Source organism: Callorhinchus milii, unplaced genomic scaffold (assembly GCF_018977255.1).
Source record: "Callorhinchus milii isolate IMCB2004 unplaced genomic scaffold, IMCB_Cmil_1.0 Scaffold4, whole genome shotgun sequence".
Taxonomy (NCBI): domain Eukaryota; kingdom Metazoa; phylum Chordata; class Chondrichthyes; order Chimaeriformes; family Callorhinchidae; genus Callorhinchus; species Callorhinchus milii.
This window is the reverse complement of record NW_024704745.1, coordinates 73,582,841-73,603,570: the sequence shown is the minus strand read 5'-3', so window position 1 is coordinate 73,603,570 and position 20,730 is coordinate 73,582,841. Positions and strand designations below refer to the sequence as shown.

Here is a 20,730-nt window from a genome sequence, read left to right as displayed (position 1 = left end):
GAGATCTTGTACTTTGAATATCTAGTCACCTCTTATAAGTGGTCATTTGACAAGTTATCAGTTTCACTGTAGCTGAACATGAACTCTAGCATTGTCTGGTTGGATTGATCAGCCTGTTTCGGTAACATAACCTTCTAGGTAATTTTATTCTCCAGCCATTAGGCCTTTGCGTACATGAGGGACAAAGGAACAGCGTGGAATTGGAAAGGGAGAGGAGTTTAGGAGGGGTAGAGACTCATGTGGAGTAAAATCACTGGCACAGTCCGTGTTGTCACATCCCACCACACTCCATATTAAGCAGACCTTGATCTCATCCTTCTAAAACATCTAACCTAATGCCTTCCTATCATAGCAGCAAGGTATTTCTTAAGAGTCCAACGTACTGGCCTCAACCACCTTTAGATCTCACAAAACAAACATTTGAGATTTGCTTTCGGGCCTTTTGACTTGACCTGGAAAACATTTGTCCTCATTACCTACCTTCCTGAACGCTTACAGACACAATAGGGCTCGTCAGTTCCAGCCCTTCGTCTCCATTGGAGTTGACGGCACGGGCCGCACATTGCACCCGAGAGCCAGCCTGGAAGTAGATGGAGTCCAGGGTAATGATCTTGGACGAGGTGAAGAAAGTGTTGGAGTCCACCTCCCTCATGGGGCTGGTCACCCCGTCAGGCCCAGTGGGGGCGCTCACCAGCCAACGGTAGCGAGTTAGGGTGTCGTTGATGTGCTCACTGCTACAGATTGAGCCTGTCTTGTCATAATCAGCATACTTAGGGTTGCAGGCCTGTGAGAAAGAAAGGAACGGTGTTAGAGACTAGCAGCAAAGAGCACTGCAGTCTGTAATAATATAATAATCCTTGTGTTTGCTATAGCGCCTTATCACGTCTTCGAGACGTCTCAAAGAGCTTCACAGAATATACTGTAAAGTGAATTGACTATATGTTTTGTGGGCCAAACGCGAGAGGTGGATTTTACTGTAAAGTATAGTGACCGTATTTCTTATACAAATCTCCCGAGCCTTTTCTTTAATAGATTTCCAGCTTCTGTAGATCCATAGTTTTTCTTTGCAACTCATATCCTCTGTTCCAGCTGTCATATTTAATGAGCCTTACATTTGATATTGTACCTTTAGTGTCGAGAGGCTGTCTCAAAGCTCTCCACAGGATTTTACTGTGAATCACACAAATCACTTTGTTCTCTATCTCTCCGACCTGCTTACACCCCACTCTTTTACCCGCCCCCTTCACACAGCCGTCTCTAGCCTCTTACTTGTTCCTCACTGATGGCTGTGCTTTCAGCCACTACGCCCCGAGACTCTGGAACATGCCTTTGTGCCCAAATAGTCCATGCCAGTGTATATAATAATAAAAATCCTTGCATTTGATAATAGTGCCTTATCATGTCTTCGTGACGGTTCAAAGCGCTTCACAAAATATACTGTAAAGTGAATTGACTGTATATTGTGTGGGCGAAACGCAGCAGCCAATTGCACACAGCAATACTCTTCATGGGTCGCCACGCACTCTTTACTATCTCCCACATACTTCTATTCCACTCTCCCTCACGTGTATAAAAAGGTTCCTCCGAAATGCATCAATACTATCTGCTGAACCACCACTTTGGGCAGCGAGTTCTACATTCTCATTACCCACAGTGTAAACAAGTCCCTCTTAAATTCTCTTTTGGATCCGTGCACCTCAATTGATCCAGTCACACATATAACGTGCCCTTGATTCAATCCTGCAAGTTTGGGGTCAAAACCAGTCTAGCAAGCCACTTAGCCCAATTAGTTTGTTTTAAATAAATTGCTCTCAACCATCTCCAAAACGTCTGGGACTTGCATGTTGTAATGTGGTTGCCGGGGAACACTTACTGTGACGCAGACGACAGGGTAGCCTGCCTCCGGGTAAGGTGTTTCTTTAGCTCTGGAGGTGTCATCATATATAAGCAGCGAGACAACTTGAGGAATGGATGGGAATGTCACGTCAGCCATGCTGTTCATCTCCTCGATGTACACGATCGCTTTACTCATCTAGGAAGAAATAACTGTATTTTTATAATGTCTTAAAGACAAAGAAACGGCTCAAACTGCTTCAGAAAAACAACAACAACAAGAGCCACTTGCGTTTATATAATACCCTTCGCTCAGTGTAGCGTCTCTAGTTGTTACCAAATGTAGAGGCTGTTTTGTTTCTGCAAACGCAGGAGCCGCTTTGCACACAGCAAGATCCCGCAAACCACCTTGATCATTTATAATAACATTCCTTACATTTGGTGTCGCACCTTTCAGTCGGGACGACGTCTCAAAACGCTTCACAGGATATAATGCAAACTGTAGATGAAAGCCTACAAGTCAGGAAGTATAGCAGGCTAGGACACTGGGAGAAGAAACTGCCTTTCGAATAGCTTCGCAGGTTCATTTAACGTCCACCTGAAGAACATCTCATCCAAAGGATGTCAACTTCTGACAACGCAGTACTCTATAGCACTATAGCGTCAGCGTAGACTGTGAGCTCCAATCTAGAACACACCATGATAGGTACTAAAGTATTAAGCCAGGGTTTGATACCTGATCCAGGAAGGTTGCAGTGCTCTAGGGCACTCCAATAACTCAAGATCTTTCTTAAATGTATTTGTGCTTTTTAAACTGAGCTTTATTAGTACTGAGGAATGGAAGAATGTTTCAGATTTGGCACCGCCTGTTAGCATCAAGTGCTCCCAGGTCTGGCTCAGAACCAGCCAGTGGCACACAGGAGAACTCTCTCTGCTCCACAAATATATCTTAATCTTAGCCTGAGTAGATCAGCCCCACTGCAACAAACAGTGTGACATTTTCATTTCCCACGCTAGCCATCCTTAGAGCTGCTGCAGAAATTGCCAATTCAATGCCAAGTGTCTGGCAGTGTGTGTGATTGTGGAATGGTGCCCCTAGGAATTGGCTTCAGACTGCATTAACTCATTTGCAATCTTTTTTGTTTGACACATGTTGAAACTCCTTGTCGGGCTCAACATTGTCCGGTTCTAGCAGCTGGGAACTCACAGAGGCTAAGTTTCTCTGAGTAGTTTCTACAGTGCTCATTCTCTCACTCAAAGGAGGGAAAGGCGTCTCAATCACCCACAGATATGGATTAGCAGACATTGGAGTATTACGCAGCCCAAGTGTCCAGCTAGGCCCGTCCTACCTGATAGGGTATTGACTTGCAAGGGTATCAAGAGCTGACTGAGAAGAATTGACATTTGTATAGTGCCAGGAGGACATCCCAAGGCACTGGACAGTCAGGGATTTGGACCTGAGGGTGGTGGGGGCTTGGATCAGGGAGGGTGGAGGGCAGGAGGTCGAAGAGGAGGGTCTTGACACATGCCTTGAAGGAGACAAGGGAGGGAGCGAGGCAAAGGGAATGTGAGATGGTTGGGCAGGGGATATGGAGCAGGCTGGAGTCTGCTGAGCAGAGGAATTGGACAGGTTGATAAGGAGTTAGCAGCTCACAGAGGCAATGTTATGACCCCCCCCCCCCCCGACCCCAGGGAGCACTGACTGTTGGCTGCACTACAACACGACCTTTTGGACCTTCAAAGTCTGGACCTTCACCACCACTTTACAACTGGAGAAGACTATGGTAAGTTGTACCTTTCATAATATTTAATTCATCTTATTTTTAATAAGAAATTTAACAGTGAACACACTGAGCTTGTGTACCTGGGTTTCCGCCACCATGTTCTCATCAGGCTTCAGATGGATGGTGAAGGCCTCTCGCATCTCTCTCACGCCGTCGTACAGCACCTCAACCTCCACAATGTGCTCAGTTTGACCCTCTTTAAATTCAATTTCTGAAAATGGATGAAAACCATGGGTGTCAATTGAGAACAAAACACTGGGATCTGACCTGGAATCAATTAATTTCTGTGAAGTGCTTTGAGACGTCCTCCCTCCCGACTTGAGAGGACTACATCAAAATGCAAGGATCATCGTTATCACCCGAGTCCTGAAATTTCTTATGGCCTTAACCTTAAGACGATTGAGTGAGCAACAATCTTCTTCAAGTTAATTTAAGACCAGTTCTTACCTCCTTCCCTTCCCTCAAATGAGGCAGCTTTAATTGTGCTTCTTTAATAATTGTGTTGGGATGTGTGAGGTAGAAATTCCACCTTTGTCTAAAATTGATGTCATTCGAATTTGCCACAATTTGGCAAATTCGTAAAAACAGCCTTCATTTTGAAGCTAATTTTCAGCAAGTTCTTCTTATAGAAGATTGTCTTTTAAGTTAAGATTGAACTCATAGTTTAACAAATTCTGGATCCGTTTTAATAAAAACTAACAATAATCCTTGCAATTGTGGGAGGACGTATCAAAACATCAACCAAAGCTTCACAAGATTTACTGGAAGTGCAATGACTGTGTATTTTGTAGGCAAAAAGCTGTTTTGCACACAGTAATGTCTCACAAATAACCACAAAGTGTATGACGAATTTTATAAACACATGTGTGGAGAGAATTAATGCAAACGATGGATGAAAAGTATTACAGAATATGTAATCCTCTTCATTGCTCATTAATTATATAACTAAAAGCACAGAGAACCATAGAAACTTACAGCACAGAAAAAGGCCATTTGGCCCAACGTTTCTGTGCTGGCTTTTTTAAAGAACAATGCTTTCAACAACAACAAGATTACATTTGTATAGCGCCTTTCATGTCAGGAGGACGTCCCAAGGCGCTGGACAGAGTACAGCATTTCAGACCCGAGCTGGGGTCAGAGGGGGAGAAGGGAGAGGAGGGGAAGGGGGTGGCCGATGGCATGGTTGAAGAGGAGGGTCTTGAGGCAGGACTTGAAGGAGGCTAAGGAGGGGGCGAAGTGGAGTGATTGGGGGATGGAATTCCAGAGGTTGGGGGCCGAGTGGCTGAAGGCTCTCCCGCCAAAGGTGCGGCGGGTGATTTCAGTCACATTTACCTGGTCCTTTCCACATTCCCCTATAGTTTACTGCCTTTTAGATATCTATCCAATTGCCCCTTGAATGTTAATAAGGATTCTGCCTCAACAACAACAACAACTTGGATTTATATAGCGCCCTCCATGCCGGACGGCACCTCAGAGCGCTTTACAGTTTAGGATCAAACACCATTCCTGACAGGGCATTCCATATACAAACAACTCTGTGCATGAAAAATATCTCTTAAACTCCCCATTTGCTATCTTACATTGTGCTCCAGGTCATAATTTTCACCCCTTTGATTTTCACGTGTTTAGTTGTTTTTATAACAACATTTTTTATTTATATATCCCCCTTTACGTGGGGTAGTGTCTCAGAGAGTTCAACAACCTGACTTGGGAAAACAGGATGATAAAAATAATGGCTGGAAGAGTGCAGGTAGATTAAGGGATGCTTTTCCTTATTCAGCTGTTCAAAAACAATAATCTAGAGGAAAAAACACAAACACACTTTTGTTTTTGATCTACTTTCCAACATTGCAATGATAATTAAAATGATTTAAATGTAGCTTTCCTGGTCTTCGAGCTAACTTATTAAAAGGCCGATTTGGGGGCTGCAGGTTCACGCCTTGTTCACTGCGATGAATACATCCCTAGACATTATTTCCAGACTAAAGAATTGCTCAAAATGCACATCTCAAAAGGTGCATCGAGAAAGAAACAGGTCAAATCAGGTATCAGTCTCCAGCCCCAGCTGCTGCAGGGCACTTCTGTCTTAACTTCGGCAGAAGCCTTTGAAAGAACAGACAAGCCGCAGATACTTGAGTGCTGTGAGCTGCATTACCAATTATTGTTGTGTGAAATTCTCTGCTGACCGTACCTTCTGACAAGGGATTGTAGTCTTCCCCGGAGATGGCCGAACCGTCCTTTGTGTGGACTCGCACGACAGAAACCTTTGAAGTGTCCCCCAGCCGAAGAACTGGGATTTTCACGACTGCGATGAGGCCCGGCTCTTTGGGCTCGCCGATGCTGAATTTGGTCTCTCCAAACCTAATGATGGCCTCTGTAGACGAAAGAGAAACAGCCGTCAGTGCTGGCCGACAAGCGCTCACTCGCTCGATCGATGCCGGGCGTTGCCTCACAGCGAAATGTAGGGGCCATTTACTCACTGTCTGCGTGGTCTTTGATCTTTATCAGCGTCTCGTTCTGTTCGCCGATGGAAGCGCCGAATGGTGACTCGCTCTGGGGTGTCCCCAAGACCAGCCTCAGCTCCTCCTCGTCCTCATGAATCGTGTCGTCGTTTAATGTCACAGAGCAGGGCTTCTCGATCTCATCTGGAGCAAGAGGGTCCAATGTCAGGAACACACTTGCGAAAAGATGCTCCTTATTTAAAGAGAAACCACGAGAACCGTATCCCACTTAAGTTATACCCTGATTAAGAAAGACTTTTTTTTTATATAAAAGAACTGGGGAAATCTGAAGCAAACCCTACAGCGACGCTTTGCTGCTCAAAAACGATTGTTAAGCTGTCAAAAAATGTGTCCTGGCAAAAGGACAGGAAATTGCTCAAAGGATGGTTTCCGATCCCTTCATTGTACTTCCCTACACAAGCTACTGCTACAGACAAAGAGCTGGAGCTGTTGTATTTCTGTCTATTCAGATGTGTTCTTAAATCCCGGTGCAATCTGTGTACTATTGGCAACAATGGGGAATGCAATACTGCGGAGACATTGTCTGCATAAAGTCTGAAGAACAAACCTCAAAGTGCTTTCAAAGAGCACGTTCCAACCGAACCACTGGAGAATGCATTGAAAACATTTCTGTGAAAACGGGTTTTAATTTCTAAATTATTACCCATGCTTTTCTTTGAGAGGGGAATAAGTTCCCTCCACCCTTCCCCACCCCCATCACCTCCCACCCTGATCTCCCCTCCCAGTACATTTGAAGTGTTTACGTGTGCGTTTTTCCTCTTTGTACGTACACGCTAACATTCCACGTGGATTACCTAAAGTTTCATTTGGTGCCAGAGACTCTGACTGATTTCTCACAGGGCTGATGTTTCTCCAAATGTCTCTTAAACCCCTTATGATTTGGCGTCAAGTCAAACTGCAGGGAGCTAGCTGAAAGGTACCCTGAGTATTTTAAATGGTATTTGTCCGCATGGCCTATGCTTGCACTTGCCTCTCCTGGGCGCTTGGCCCAATATTAGTCCGCCTCAGAAAGGCAGTGTTCCAGTCTTCAAGAGATGCTTCTGTGCTGGTCTTGGCTCCTGGGGCAGGTGAACGCACTCTGCTTACTGTGTGAGTCGGGTAATACCGCACTGAACCAACATGCAAACCACAAGGTGTGTACACAATAAACCATGATGTGTGTACACGATACTCCACAAGGTGTGTATATAATACTCCACAAGGTGTGTACATAATACTCCACATGGTGTGTACACAATACTCCACAAGGAGTACAACATCTATATCGCCTCCACTGCTGCCCCACTGAGGCACTACAGAAGTACCTCCACTTAAAAACCCCTCCTAATTTGAACACCTCTATCAGGTCTCTTTTCAACCTCTCTGCCCTCGTAAAAAGAGGGTCCACGTCTCTAGTCTTTCCTCATATGGTATTGACTTAAGAGATCAGTCATGATCTAAGAAAGGGCAGAGTAGATGTGAAAGGTTGAATGACATACTCCTATTCCCATGTTCCTATAAATATGGGGATTGGGGTGGGGAATAACAGCAAAATTGAAACAAAATGTTAAGTCAAATATCCCAAACCAAATCTCTCTCTCTCTTTTTATATATATACACATACAGGGTGACCGAAAAGTTGTGATACCATATATTGTCTAATAATTAAAAGAAATGAAGAAGTAAAGTCATTATTATTAAAATAAATAGTATCACGACTTTTTGGTCACCTTGTACATATAAATTAATTACTATTTGAGAAATAAAAGTTGAAAAGGGTAAAACTGGTGACAAGAGATAGCGGTGTCTCAGACACGATGGACTGAAATAGCCTCTCTGGGCTGGAAAATGGTCTATGCTCTGCATAAAGGTCACCGTGCAGTTACCTGGAAGGAACGTAATGATGGACTCATCTGTGTTTGGACGCTCGTCGAAATCCATCATGACCTGGGCTGAGCCCTGACGCGTGTAGCACCGCACGGTGGATTTGTAGCTGATGTCACCACTTCTATAGACCACCGCTGTGACCCGTCCATCCTTCTCGTTCCCCACATACAGAGTGTCTTTGAACTGCACCTTCGGTACTTCAGGAAAGAAACAATAGGTTATGGATTTGCCTGTTCGTTAAATACTTGTGGACAAGAAATCTCCTGTAAATCAGAAAACCTGCTTCTTCCCATTTTTCAGTTATGTTTTATTTTTCAGTCACAAGATCAGTTGAAAATAATCCACCAGGTGTCCTCCCTCACTTTGTTTCATAAATCACACAGTCACTCCACTCTACAGCGATCCTGTGAAGCACTTTGTGACACCTTCCTGCCAAGAAAGGTTCGGTACCAAATTTAAGGAAATTGATATGGCACCTCATCATGTTATTAAAATGCCTCAAAGCGTTTCCTAGAATTTACTGTACAATATATACAAAGTTACATTTTTGTAGCGCCCTTCACGTTGGCAGGACGTCCGAAGGCACTGGACAGTCAGGGATTTGGACCACTGCAGAGTGTAGTGACTGTACTTTGTGGACAAACCCATTTTGTAGGTTATTTTTTAAGCTTCAAATGAAAGTGCCTTTTGCATCGGGATGACATCGTACAGCACTTAACAGAATTGATGAAAAGCGAGGCTGGATGGCAGGGATGGGATGGGAAATATTGACGAAAGCACGAGGAAGCACGGTCAAAGAGGTAGAACCTTGAACGGAGTGACGGAGGACTATATTTTAGTCCTTTTCTTGGTTAAACAATTTGACTGTTGCGTTAAATGCCTGAGCAGCTTCTTGGCACATTTTGACGAGCTGTCGTAGTGACACTGAGCACAAAGCCGTGAAGACTTACAGTCAGAGACGGAGTCGTTAATGACTACGGTGACTCTGCTGGGCACCCCGAGAATGGCGTTCATGGGCATGCGGAGAACCAGCTCGAACCTCTCGGGCCCTTCCAGCACCGGCTGGCCCAGGTCATCCAGAATGGTCACACGGAAGATCTGCATGTTCACACCTGGGGCGAAATCCAAGTTGCGGCTGATGCCTACGTAATCCACACCGGCTGCAAAAGAGCATCGCAGAATGAGTAATAATAATAATCCTTGCATTTGATATAGTGCCTTATCACGTCTTCGAGACGTCTCAAAGCGCTTCACAGAATATACTGTAAAGTGAATTGACTGTATATTTTGTGGGCGAAATACAACAGCCAATTGCACACAGCAGTGTCCCACAAACAGTCGTGGATTTATTATTATTTTGGGGGGATATTTCTGAAGGAATTATTACCCCCGGAAAAGCGATCCACCAATCAACTAACAACCGGGTTCCTACTTACTGCTAGGTAAACAGAGGCGGGTGGAGTAAGAAACTTCCCCAACATTTCGCCCTTCCAGAAATCAAACACAGGTCTCTTGCTTGCGAAGCGAGTGCTCTAACCGCTGAGCTACAGGACTACGCATAACCCTCAGAACACCGATCCTACAGTTTATCATTGTGAAAACCCAATAACCATAGAGCAGTGGTGGAGCAGTGGTGGAGAACCTTTTTGGTTGGCCAACAAAATACATTTTCTTGATTGAATATTTCTTCATTTATGCCATAATCAATCCAATCAAGAAAAACCTGGAAACACACTACTGATCGACAACATGGAATATGTGTGTGAAACAATAACTGTCCTAAATTCTTCTTTCGCTCTTCTCTTGACCGACTATCTTATATTTTTATGCCGGGAAATTGGACTTGAGGTACAGATCAGCCATGATCTTATAGAATGATGGAACAGACTCGAGGGGTTGAATGACCTACTCCTATATTTCTATGCCCCTGAGTTACTGACTCCCCTCCCTACCAGTGGAAATAGCTTCTCCCTATTCACTCTGTCAAAACCTCTCGGTTTTAATTAACTGAAGAATAATTATATGTAATTTATGAGAGATTCCTGGAGCGTATCTGTAAGGTTGCAATAAAAGTTAATTCCTCAGAAAGAGATACCTGAATTTTTTTTAAAAAAAGAGAATATTAGAAACACAATATACATATGCTGGTGTATGTATATTTCCACATGAAGGTTACCAATAAACACTGTTGGAAAGAAATCATTTGACTCTGAAATCCTTGTGCTTATCCAGGTCCCTGGAAGAATTCAAACATGAAATTGTGATTGTTAGTGGCTGTCTGTTTGTTCACTGCAACAGACACTCTGGACAAGCTAACTACTGCCTTGCCTTCATCAAAGGTCAGGTTTTCAATTGGGAAAGCTGTACCTGAGTTACCCTCCCAGTTACCCTGGGCGGAGGGGAAGGAGGGGAGGGCAGGGGTTGGGGAGAGATGTATTTACATTCCTGTGATTTAGTATTGATTTAAATGCACCGCACTGGCGGAGGACAACTTTGGCCATTTTGCTCGAAGGAATGGAGGCATTTGCATTCCTCAGCTCCAAGCACAATCCCACTGATTTGTAGGGCTGCCTTTGGAAACACCGCCCCCGGACACATTGCTTGAAAGGCACTTTGGGTTCTCATCACTGTGCAAAGGACAACTTAATGCCTACGCGGAAGTAAATGTCTCTGCACTTAGCCTACAGGACACTCTCAGCATCTGACCTTCCCTTCATTCCCCCTCAGAAAGCACCACTTCTGAAGAAGCAAGGATCACAGTGATGGTAACTGATTTGAAGCTAATCCCTGAACTGCCCGAATAATGCCACAACGTTCAGTTGACGTTGACGTGGGGCTCTCTCAGTTACCACTATTACAGATGTGTCTCCAATCTCTCAAGTCTCTCTTAACCCCGGAAGGAAATGCTTCCTCTCACCTTCAGCCGACACTGGCTCGGTTTTGCGTGACCGGATGGTTACCGTCGCTGTCTTGGACAGATCGGTTCCTGTTCTCCAGACCTGCACCTCCACGTATCCGTCACTTTCGTCCACTTGATATTCCATGTTTCCAAAGTAAAAGGCTGGCTCTGTGAACAGGGCAGCAGAGAAGGCACAATGAGGCACACTTGCGGCTCCTCACGTTTAATGACTGAGAATTCAGAAAGACTTAGCCCCACACAATCCCTACTAATACAACAATATTACTACTATTGGCAGAAGCCAGCAATCTGTCAATATCAGCTGTCCCAGCCGGAGCCACTCGAACCAGGAACAGGAGAACATTCCTATGATGTAAGTAGCCAGGGTTGACCACTGCTGACAACTGTGTTTCCTATGGCCAGATCTCCTGCTGGCACAGCTGATTCAGGGCTGACTGGCTTCTGCACTCCAGTGTTAACACACTGGGTGAAAAACATCCCAGCGTTAAGACACTGGGTGAAAGTACCCACATTTTGATAATTATCACATCACAAGAGATTCTGACCCCCTCTCCCCTTCCTCCTCCCCCTTTCGTTCACCAAAAGGGTTGGTCTTGAAGTCAATTGTAAATAGCATTGGACCTGCCAACCTGCTCAGCAATGTCCCTCAGTCCCTGGCTACCAGCTTAACTCAAAAACAATGACACAGAGTTAAGTCAAGGTTATGTAAACTGGCTCTCAATAAACTGCTGTGTTTTGTGGCTGGAAAATCTAACGGTGGCCACAGGGCACTACCATTTTGATAAAATCCAGAGAGGGAGGGGTTGAACCCAAAACACAAACACGAAGTACATAATACAAGTACAAAATACATAATACAAAACAAAGCGTCAATTCCTTTCAAATATTACAAACGCAGGTAAGAGAGGGAGTAAATTCCTCCCTTTGCCCTGACTGCAGTGACTATAATAATAATAATATCACACTACAACGTTAATAGTGGATAAGAGAGTCAAAACAAAACCCAGTTGGAGACCGTGGCAAAAACAAAAATGCAGCGATTTGAAATGCAACCATTTTATTTATTTCATTCAAAACGGGTTTGCTGTTTTTATTATCCTCTCTCACCCTGCGTGAATTGGGAGTGTGCCAGTGCTTGGCTTACTTTTTGCTGTTAAAATGCGTTTGAGAGAAAGTGCTGATAAGTTTTAACGCTTTCTATTTTTTTAATATAAATCGACACATTTTTGCAGGAGTTTGGAGCTGGACTCATTGTCCAGTGCGGTGCAGACAGCACTATCAGATTAACCTTGGGCAAGCAAGGTTCTACTCACCTGTCAATAAATTCCTCGCATTTCTCAGTTCTCCACACAAGACATGTGAAGGGCTGTGTAGTAAGATTCAAAACTAGGCTTAAATACAGGTTTACCATTGTATGCATGACCTTGCAAATCTCACAAACTTTTTTTAAATGTGTAACTCACGCCCTCGAGGGATGCACCCTGCTCACCTAATTCTGGAGAGTATTAAATGCAGGTTGGCGGGTGTCAAGGCTTGGAGATCCCCGAGTATGTGTCGGGGGCACTGCTGGAGTTTAACCAGGTAAAACTGCATACCTTGCCATTGCGAGCACTGTCTTGCAAGCTTCCCCCTGCTAAGACATTCCTACTCATTAGGGCTTTGGCTTGCAGGGTTAACAGGAGCTGAGTGGTATGACTCCCTGCTCCCATTGACTGGTCTGCCCCTCCAAATCCTGCCAATGAGCCAGGCTGACCGGTCTGTCATCAGTAGTTCCCTGGAGTACTGCGGACCCACCTGGCTCAGCACATCTGACATTGCAAGTGAAAAAGCTTATCACTGACATGGTTACTATTGCTACTTATTTCAGAGGATAATTATCAGTTAGTTTTGTCCCTGAATAATCCCTGCCGACTTTGACACAAAAGTTGGGTCTGAAACCTCTCTTCAAATGTGTTCGGCTGCTACCTTAACAATAATATAATAATAATCATTGTACCTGATACAGCGCCTTATCACGAGTCAAGATGCTCAAAGCGCTTCACAGGATATGCTGTAAAGTGGTGTAACTATTTTGTGGGCAAATGCAGCAGACAATTGTGCACAGCAATATCCCACAAACAACCATGTGACACAACAGGGAGTGAGTGACCAATTCTATTTTGAGGGATTCTTGGCCAGGACACCGGCAGACACTCCCTACGTTTTTTGAGTAACTATCTTTCAGCGTCCACCTAGACAGAGAGGCAGGACCTTAGTTTAGTGTCTCATCTGAAGGACAGCACATGTCCCAGTACACCCCCAGCACTACATTGCAGTGTCAGAATAGACTATCTTAAAATATCCTCATGGCGATAGCGGGTCAAGAATATTTTTATCCGCTAGAGAGGCAGCTTTGGATTTGAAGGCTTCACAGGGACCTGGTTAAATTACACCAGAATCCTATTCTTAGCTGCACAAATTTGTCACTCTCAATAGATCAGAGCACAGAAATATTTGGGCTCAAATATTGTACTCAATATTGGGGTACGTGTGTGAGGGGGGTGGTATGTGTGAGGTGGGAGGAAGCAGGTGATAATTATCAATGGAAGGTCTGCTATGTCCTAAAAGATTTGATGTGATAATTGCCTACGTAATGTTGCATTTTTCACCCCACTGCTCCTCCGATAAGTAATTCTGTTAGTTCCTGCAGCCCTCCAGCTAATTAGCAGACTGGAAAGGCAGGTCTTCAGTGGGGTCTTTGGAGCCACTTATTAATCAAGTGTAGGTTACTGATGAGCACCAGAGACCTCCCTTCCTCCGGGGGAGAGGAGACGACATCAAAGGACCACTGGTCAGTTTCAATTATTGAAGGTTCTAATTATTGATCTTGAGGTCATTGTCAATCCTTTCGATTTGATCCCACGGACCTGAACAGTAAACGGTTCAGACATCGAGAATGATTAAGAGCTTCAGCCCACTGTGAAACCACCTTATTGGTTAAAGCTGCCTTTGCCTGGAAATTTCCAATTATTGTCGGTGAACAGTATCACTCGCCTGGTTCCCAAATGTCCTGGATGAGGCTGGTGATCAGGTTCAAATGAACACAGAATTAGGAGATCGTGTTGTGTTCAAAATGAGCGTCAGAATAGTTGGGAATTATTGCTCGTTTGTTTGCTCATTTGTTGCATGACGAGCAAGGCTAACTCCCTGGCTCACTAGCTTGTTCCCTGGTCTCTGACTGCCTGACCCCCTCCCCAAACCTGATGTGCTTTCCCACTGCCTCGCTCCCTCACTGAGTCACTCACTCCCTCACTCACTTTCTCCCTTCCTCCGTGCCTTGTTCACTCCTTCCCTTGCTCACTAGCTCACTCCCTCCATCACACACTGCCTCACTCACTCCCACCCTCGCTCACTGCACCACTCACTCCCTCCCTCGCTCACTGCCTTACTCACTCTCTCCCTTGCTCACTGTCTGGCTCCCTCGCTCACTCCGTCATCTTAATTTGGTCAGCTGGGTGTGCTCTCCCATTCCATGGCGTAGAACTCCACCACTGTAATGTGCTCTGAGACGCTACCCTGGGTAAATTGTCGTTGTTGTTGAGAACAGAGCTTTTCTACTGAAATCAAGCGGAAAAGTGTTGTTGCAGTTGTATGCTGACTGAGAGGCTGGTCAGACTTCTTCTGCAGAATTGGGTTCAGTTTCAGAAATAGTAATAATGTTGTCTTAATTTTACTTTTATGTTCAAGGTTCCTTGGAACATCTGGGAAGAACGGACTAATGGTCATTAATCTGCCCATCACATTTGTTCCCCCCACACAGTCCATTAGGAAACTCGTAAAGGGAGAGATCTGAGAATCCGAACGTCTCACTCACAGGTGGCATTAAGCAGGCTGTTATAAAGGCGTCCTGGAATGTGTGGTGTGAGCTGTGATAATTCCCACGTGGACATTACTCATATTGTAGTAAATGATCAAGCAAGTTTTATGCCGCAATAAGGAACTGAGATGTTATAATTCAGGGGGATGAGCTGGGTCATTGCTTTAACCCACAGTCAACTAATCCTCCGTGAACTCCACTGATCCATCATTCATTACAGCCATTAGTACATTGTCCAGGAAGGGTCATTTTTCACTCACTTCAGGCAAATATTATAGCTCACTTGTGATGTTTAAGAATTTGGAGTTTGTCTCTGGAATGTTTTTTTGTTCTATCGCGTCCTGTTGACAGCCATCTGGGAATTTGCTTCTGCTCCATACCAATTCTGCTGATAGTTTAAGAATTCAGTGCATTTCGTTGTTATTCAATGCCTTTACTCAGAGATAAAAAAAACTGCTGAAAAGTCAGGTGTCTTCACACCTTACACAACTGTGTGTCAAAGTACTGTCTTCCCGTTTCATGTCTAAGTCTCTTTGTGCCGTGGCTGACTTGACAGGGAATTTCTCCCAGCATCTTGGTCAATAACCAGGATGTTGATGGCACAAATGCTGTCGGATTCGTCTAAAAAAAAGTCACTACAGTTGACAGAAATTAACTTTGAAAGCCTTTTAGATGAGGAACTGCTGGAAAACATGAGGGTGAATTTTTGGTTTATGTCAGATGTCAGCCTGGCTCAGTTGGTAGCACTCGTGCCTGTGAGTTAGAGTCTTTGGGATCTTGGGACCACAGTCTAGGCTGACACACCATTGCAGTGCTGGGGAAGTGATGGGTTGTCAGAGATGCTTTCCTTCGGATGAGGCATAAAACCGAAGTCCTGTCTGCCGGTTCAGGTGGATGTTAATGATGCCATGGCACTACTCAAACACAGAAGGGAGTGTCTCTCAGTGTCCTGGCCAATCATCCCCCACATAAAATTGGTTATTCACTTCGTGGCTATTTGTCGGACACGGGCTGTATGCACAATTAGCTATTGCATTCCCCTACAAAACACAGTTAATTTACTTTACAGTAAATTCTGTGAAACCCTTTGAGATATTTTGTCAACGTAATGAGGCACCATATCAAAAGCGGGGATTATTATTTATCATTATTTCTAAGAGTTCACATTTTATGCCCCTTAGATCTAGGGAATATAACACAGTTTTATCTAATCCTTTATTCACCTTATTGTGAGCAGTGCAGTCTCCCTGATTGCTGACAATTCTCTGATTTTGATCCAATTACATTTTAAAATATTAAATGAAATACTACATACTTCCACTTCAAGTTGCCTCAGAATGATCACAGAATCATACACATTTACAGTGCAGAAGGAGGCCATTCCACTCATCAGGTTCATGTTGGCTCTCAGAGCAAGTTGTACTTTCAATCCCACTGCCCTGCCCTATCCCCATACTCCTACAAGCCTTTAACTTTGTTAATAGAATCGTAGAAAAGAGATCGTTCGAAGGGCCTTTAGGCACAATAATAATAATGCTTGCGATGGATAACCATAACCTTTAGATATAATAATAATAATCCTTGCATTTGATATCGTGCCTTTCATGTCGGGAGGACGTCTCAAAAATGCTTTGCGGCATTCGCCCACAAAATATACAGTCAATTCACTTTACAGTATATTCTGTGAAACGCTTTGAGACGTCTCGAAGACATGATAAGGCACTATATCAAACGCAAGGATTATTATTTACTGTAAAATCTAGCAACTGTATTTTTGTAGGTGAACATGAAGCTCAAATAGAGACCTCTTTCATTGCCAGTGCTGGGTAACAGAGCACGAACCTCACAGGTTAATTACAAACTACACTCATTTTGAAATTCACACCAATTTAACACATTTCCAAACATTTATCTGGTAATTTCAGTTCTCCGTGGCCTTATATCTCTGGAAACAATTCCATGGTCAAAGCCTCATTTGTTTTCTATTTCCTGCCAATTCATTTAACTGTTCCCCAGGGGGGTGTTACAGTATGTGCTTTAAGTGGTGAGTATTACACACACCAGGTTTTGTAGAGCTGTCTTACAAGCCAAATGTGATGTCCTTTTAAGCTGTATTTTGTTGGGAGGCTGAGGATGCTGGTAACTGGGATTCTGCCATTTGATTTGCGGAGTGGAATTCTGATAATAATCCTTACATTTTGTAAAGCGCCTTTCATATCAGAAGGATGTCACAAAGTGCTTCACACGATATATTAAAGTGGAGTGACTGTGCATTTTTGTGGGGGAAAGCGACAGCGAATTTGTGGACCAGAAAGTCCCACAAACAGCCATGAAGTGAATTTTATCTGGAGAATTGTTGTCCAGGTCACTGGGAGAAACTCCCTTCCCTTTTTGTGTAGTGACAAGGGATCTGAAAAGGCAGACGGGACCCCAGTTTAGCTTCTCATTAGAAGGACAGCACCTTCAACAACAGTGTACACCCAGCACTACATTGTAATGTCAGCATAGACCATATAGGGTCCAGCTCCCAACATAGTATTCAAGTCCCTGAACTCGTCTGCACCCCCCTACCTCTCTCCGGGTCTGGCCTCCTCCTCGTCCCCCGAGTGCTCCGCTCCACCCTCGGCGGCTGTGCCTTCAGCCACTATGTCCCGAGACTCTGGAACTGCCTTACTCACTCCCTTCGCCTCGCTCCCTCTCTTCCTATTTTCAGGTCTCTGCTGAAGACCTTTCTTTTCGACCGCGCCTTTGGCTCGGTCCCGGGATACGTTACTGTGAAGCGCTCTGAGACGCCGTGTGGGGTGGAGGGCGCTATATAAAATCAAGTTGTTGTTGTTGTAGCACTCTACCCCTCCCACGACCATTCAAACTCATCTGTTACCCTCGTCGGCCTATCACCCTTTGCCTCTCCATCAAATCGCTCCAGACAGACAACCAGGTCTCTGGGTCTGTGCAATATTTGCTATTTACAAATCATTTTGCAAAATTTTGCAGTTTAGCCCTCAAAAGCAAGAACTGGGACTTTGTTTGCACAGGAGTCTGCCCTGATCTCTAACCCATTATAAAACACCCATCACTTTCAGCCCTGAACACTACAGCGGAAATGACTATAAAACAGTCCAGACCCATGTTTTGTGGAGCAATAAGAGCTTGGGATGGATCCCTGGTGTAAACGTCACAACTGAGATTGTATACACCATCTGGCTAGTAAAATTCAGGGATCATGCAGATGCATAAATCACATTCCAAGGTTTACTCGTCAAAATGCTGGCTGATAGTTACATAATAGTACCAACAGCAAGAGTAATAATAGCAATATCTGCACTTGATGTCACATTTCTCTGCATCCCTGTCCCTATCTGCCCCACCATTGGCGAGTGGGCCTTCACCCATTCTGTCTCACTCTCTAGAACTCCATCCCAGAGTCTCTCTGACTTGCTCCCTCCCTCACCTCGTTCAAGGACCATTTCAAAAGTACCCCTTGGACTGGGTTTTTGTCATCTTTCGCCTCCCCACCCTGCTCAGGTGCCCATTAAGCAATGTCGAGCTCTCTGGGCCATCCTCGCAAGGTGAAAGGCGCTATATAAATATAAATTTGTACTCCATTGTATTGTCTTATCAAATCTAAATGTCTCAAAGAGCTTCATGCTGGGCGTTACTTTGAAGTACAGTCACTGTTTTCCAGAGTTTAGAGGATATATTATATTTATATGAGCAGCAATCACTTACATACCGATACTTGATATGTGAAGAATAAACATACAAGCATGTACCATATATAGTTGGATCTCGTTATACACTGTAACATGGTCCATCCCATTATGATTTTACAAGTGCCAAAACACCAGGTTATCCGGAGTCTGATTGCATGCACTTCAGACATATTCGTTTACATAAATAATGTGTTAAAATGTGATATTTGGATGTGGACAAAAGGGACATTGTCTGGCTGAGAGGCAAGGGACAAGCAGAACCCATGAAGGGTCGATGACCTGGAAATAGGAATAGAGGCGAATACACACAAGTCTGCAGATGGTACAAATCTTGGAATTATGTGAGCAGGAAAATACAGAAAAAAAGGAGACAACTTGGTTTCAGTTGGGAGCAATTTTGCTTCTGAGTCAGAAGGTTGTGGGTTCCAGTCTCATGTTGGGACTCTTGAGTTCTCAGTTTTGGCTGAGGCTTAAATGCAATGCGAGGGAAGTGAATGAGATGTTAAACCTTTTTGTAGGACATTGCTGTGCACAAAGTGACTGCCGTGAACAAGTAAAGTAAATCCTGTGAAGTGCATTTGAAACGTTTGACCTTTTTTTGACACATGCAAAAACCCATCACCGTGCTTAAGAGTAGCCAAACCAACCTGAGAATCCCATGGCATCCCAACCTACACATGGAAATTCCAGAGACTGATTGTTGGAATGGAATGTGCAATCTTTTGACAACGCGATAAGGCGTTATATCAAATGCAAGGCTCATTAGGATATTTTATAAATAGCCCAGGCCAGCACTCACTCTGTCATACAGATGAATAATGTCCATTGTGACGAGAGAGAGAGACCACTGCCTACTCATTAAGGAAAGGAGGTTGGTAAAATAATCTTTGCAGATGCCATGATATTGATCGGCAAAAGCGAAGGTTCCTTTCCTCACTCAAAGAAAATCCGTTCCTCCCTTCAATACTGCAACGCAACTCTCAGCTTTCTGCAATGTAGATATCCTTGTCCTGGGAAGGTCAAAGTTTTAAGGTTCCTGAGCAGCCTCCAACTGTGTTTGGTTAAAATGGCTGTGGACATGATCGCTGATCGGCTTCTGATGTGATTGCTCAGGGGGGTTTTGTCACTGCCTTTTATCTCTCAGATTTACCTGACATATATTCTCCCCTCCCCCCCACCTTAATCACAAAGTAATCTTTCAATTATGGAGCTGTGACTACTGGATGTACTGAAAGAACCTAAACTGTCAGGAAACATCGACTCTTTCAGATTAGCAGAAACTAAAACAAATACTGCGGATGTGGGAATCCAATCTAAAGCCAGGAGATGTTGGCATGATCCCAAAGGAACATAATCTGTCATATGCTGGTTGACCTGCTGTGAATTTCCAGTTTTCTGTTCCTTTTTATATTTAATTCTTTCATAATTTGAATAAGTGTGCAGTATTTAACATATCCTTAAAAAGAAACATGAGATTGACACAACCCTGATGGTGCAGAGGATACAACTGCAGCTGATGGACCAAAATGTCAATGGCTTGAATAGTCTGTGTTCAAATTTTTGGTCTGCATAAAAAGGCTAAGTTGGCCTTCACAGGGTTAGGAAAGGAAAAGTCTGCCCGGTTCCTGTTCCCTCCACAGTATCTTCTCATGGTAGTGCTAGATAACACTCAACAACAACAACTTGCATTTGCACAGCGCCCTTCACGCAGGGTAGCATCTCAGAGCGCTTAACAGTGGCGGAACCTGATGCCGAGTCGGGGGGAGTGACTGTAAGCACGGTCGAAGAGGAAGGGCTTCAGGCGTGATCTGAAATTGTGGAAGGAGGATTGAGCGAGAGAGTTCCAAAGTCAGAAGGTTAAACCCATGCTGGGTCTTTGAGCTCAGTTGCGGCTGACACTCCAATCCCATGGCATTATTCAAAAACAAACAGGATTTTCTCCCGATTTTTGCCAGTGAGAAAAAGGAAGGAATTTGGGCATGGCTGCAAAAAGGAAAAAGTCTGGATGAAAAATTGTTTAAAATATCTTAATAAAAAAATAACAGAACAGTCTTAGTCAATATGCTTTTAGCATGGGAAGTGTCAAAATAGTTAACATAAACGACAGCACAAGCAGAAAAACCAATGGGCTCTTGAACTGTACCCAAAAGAGCCTTGCTGACTCAAAACTGACTTATATTGCTATAAAACACCCAAGCTCATTTTTCTTTAACTGTAAGCATATTTTCTAAACTCT

The 20,730-nt window shown here is 44.0% G+C and overlaps 1 protein-coding gene across 1 annotated transcript in view; it reads right to left on the bottom strand.

The window, feature by feature from the left end:
• Positions 1-20,730, bottom strand: part of LOC103177183 (FRAS1 related extracellular matrix 2) — a 137,914-nt gene that overhangs the window by 19,412 nt on the left and 97,772 nt on the right. Inside the window, exons 7-14 of the mRNA XM_042334187.1 lie at positions 10,923-11,072; positions 8,956-9,165; positions 8,005-8,202; positions 6,098-6,262; positions 5,809-5,991; positions 3,698-3,828; positions 1,874-2,032; positions 481-784 (exon numbers count right to left, since the gene is read on the bottom strand). Coding sequence (XP_042190121.1) covers positions 481-784; positions 1,874-2,032; positions 3,698-3,828; positions 5,809-5,991; positions 6,098-6,262; positions 8,005-8,202; positions 8,956-9,165; positions 10,923-11,072 — 1,500 coding nt within the window. The remainder of the gene's footprint in view (positions 1-480; positions 785-1,873; positions 2,033-3,697; positions 3,829-5,808; positions 5,992-6,097; positions 6,263-8,004; positions 8,203-8,955; positions 9,166-10,922; positions 11,073-20,730) is intronic.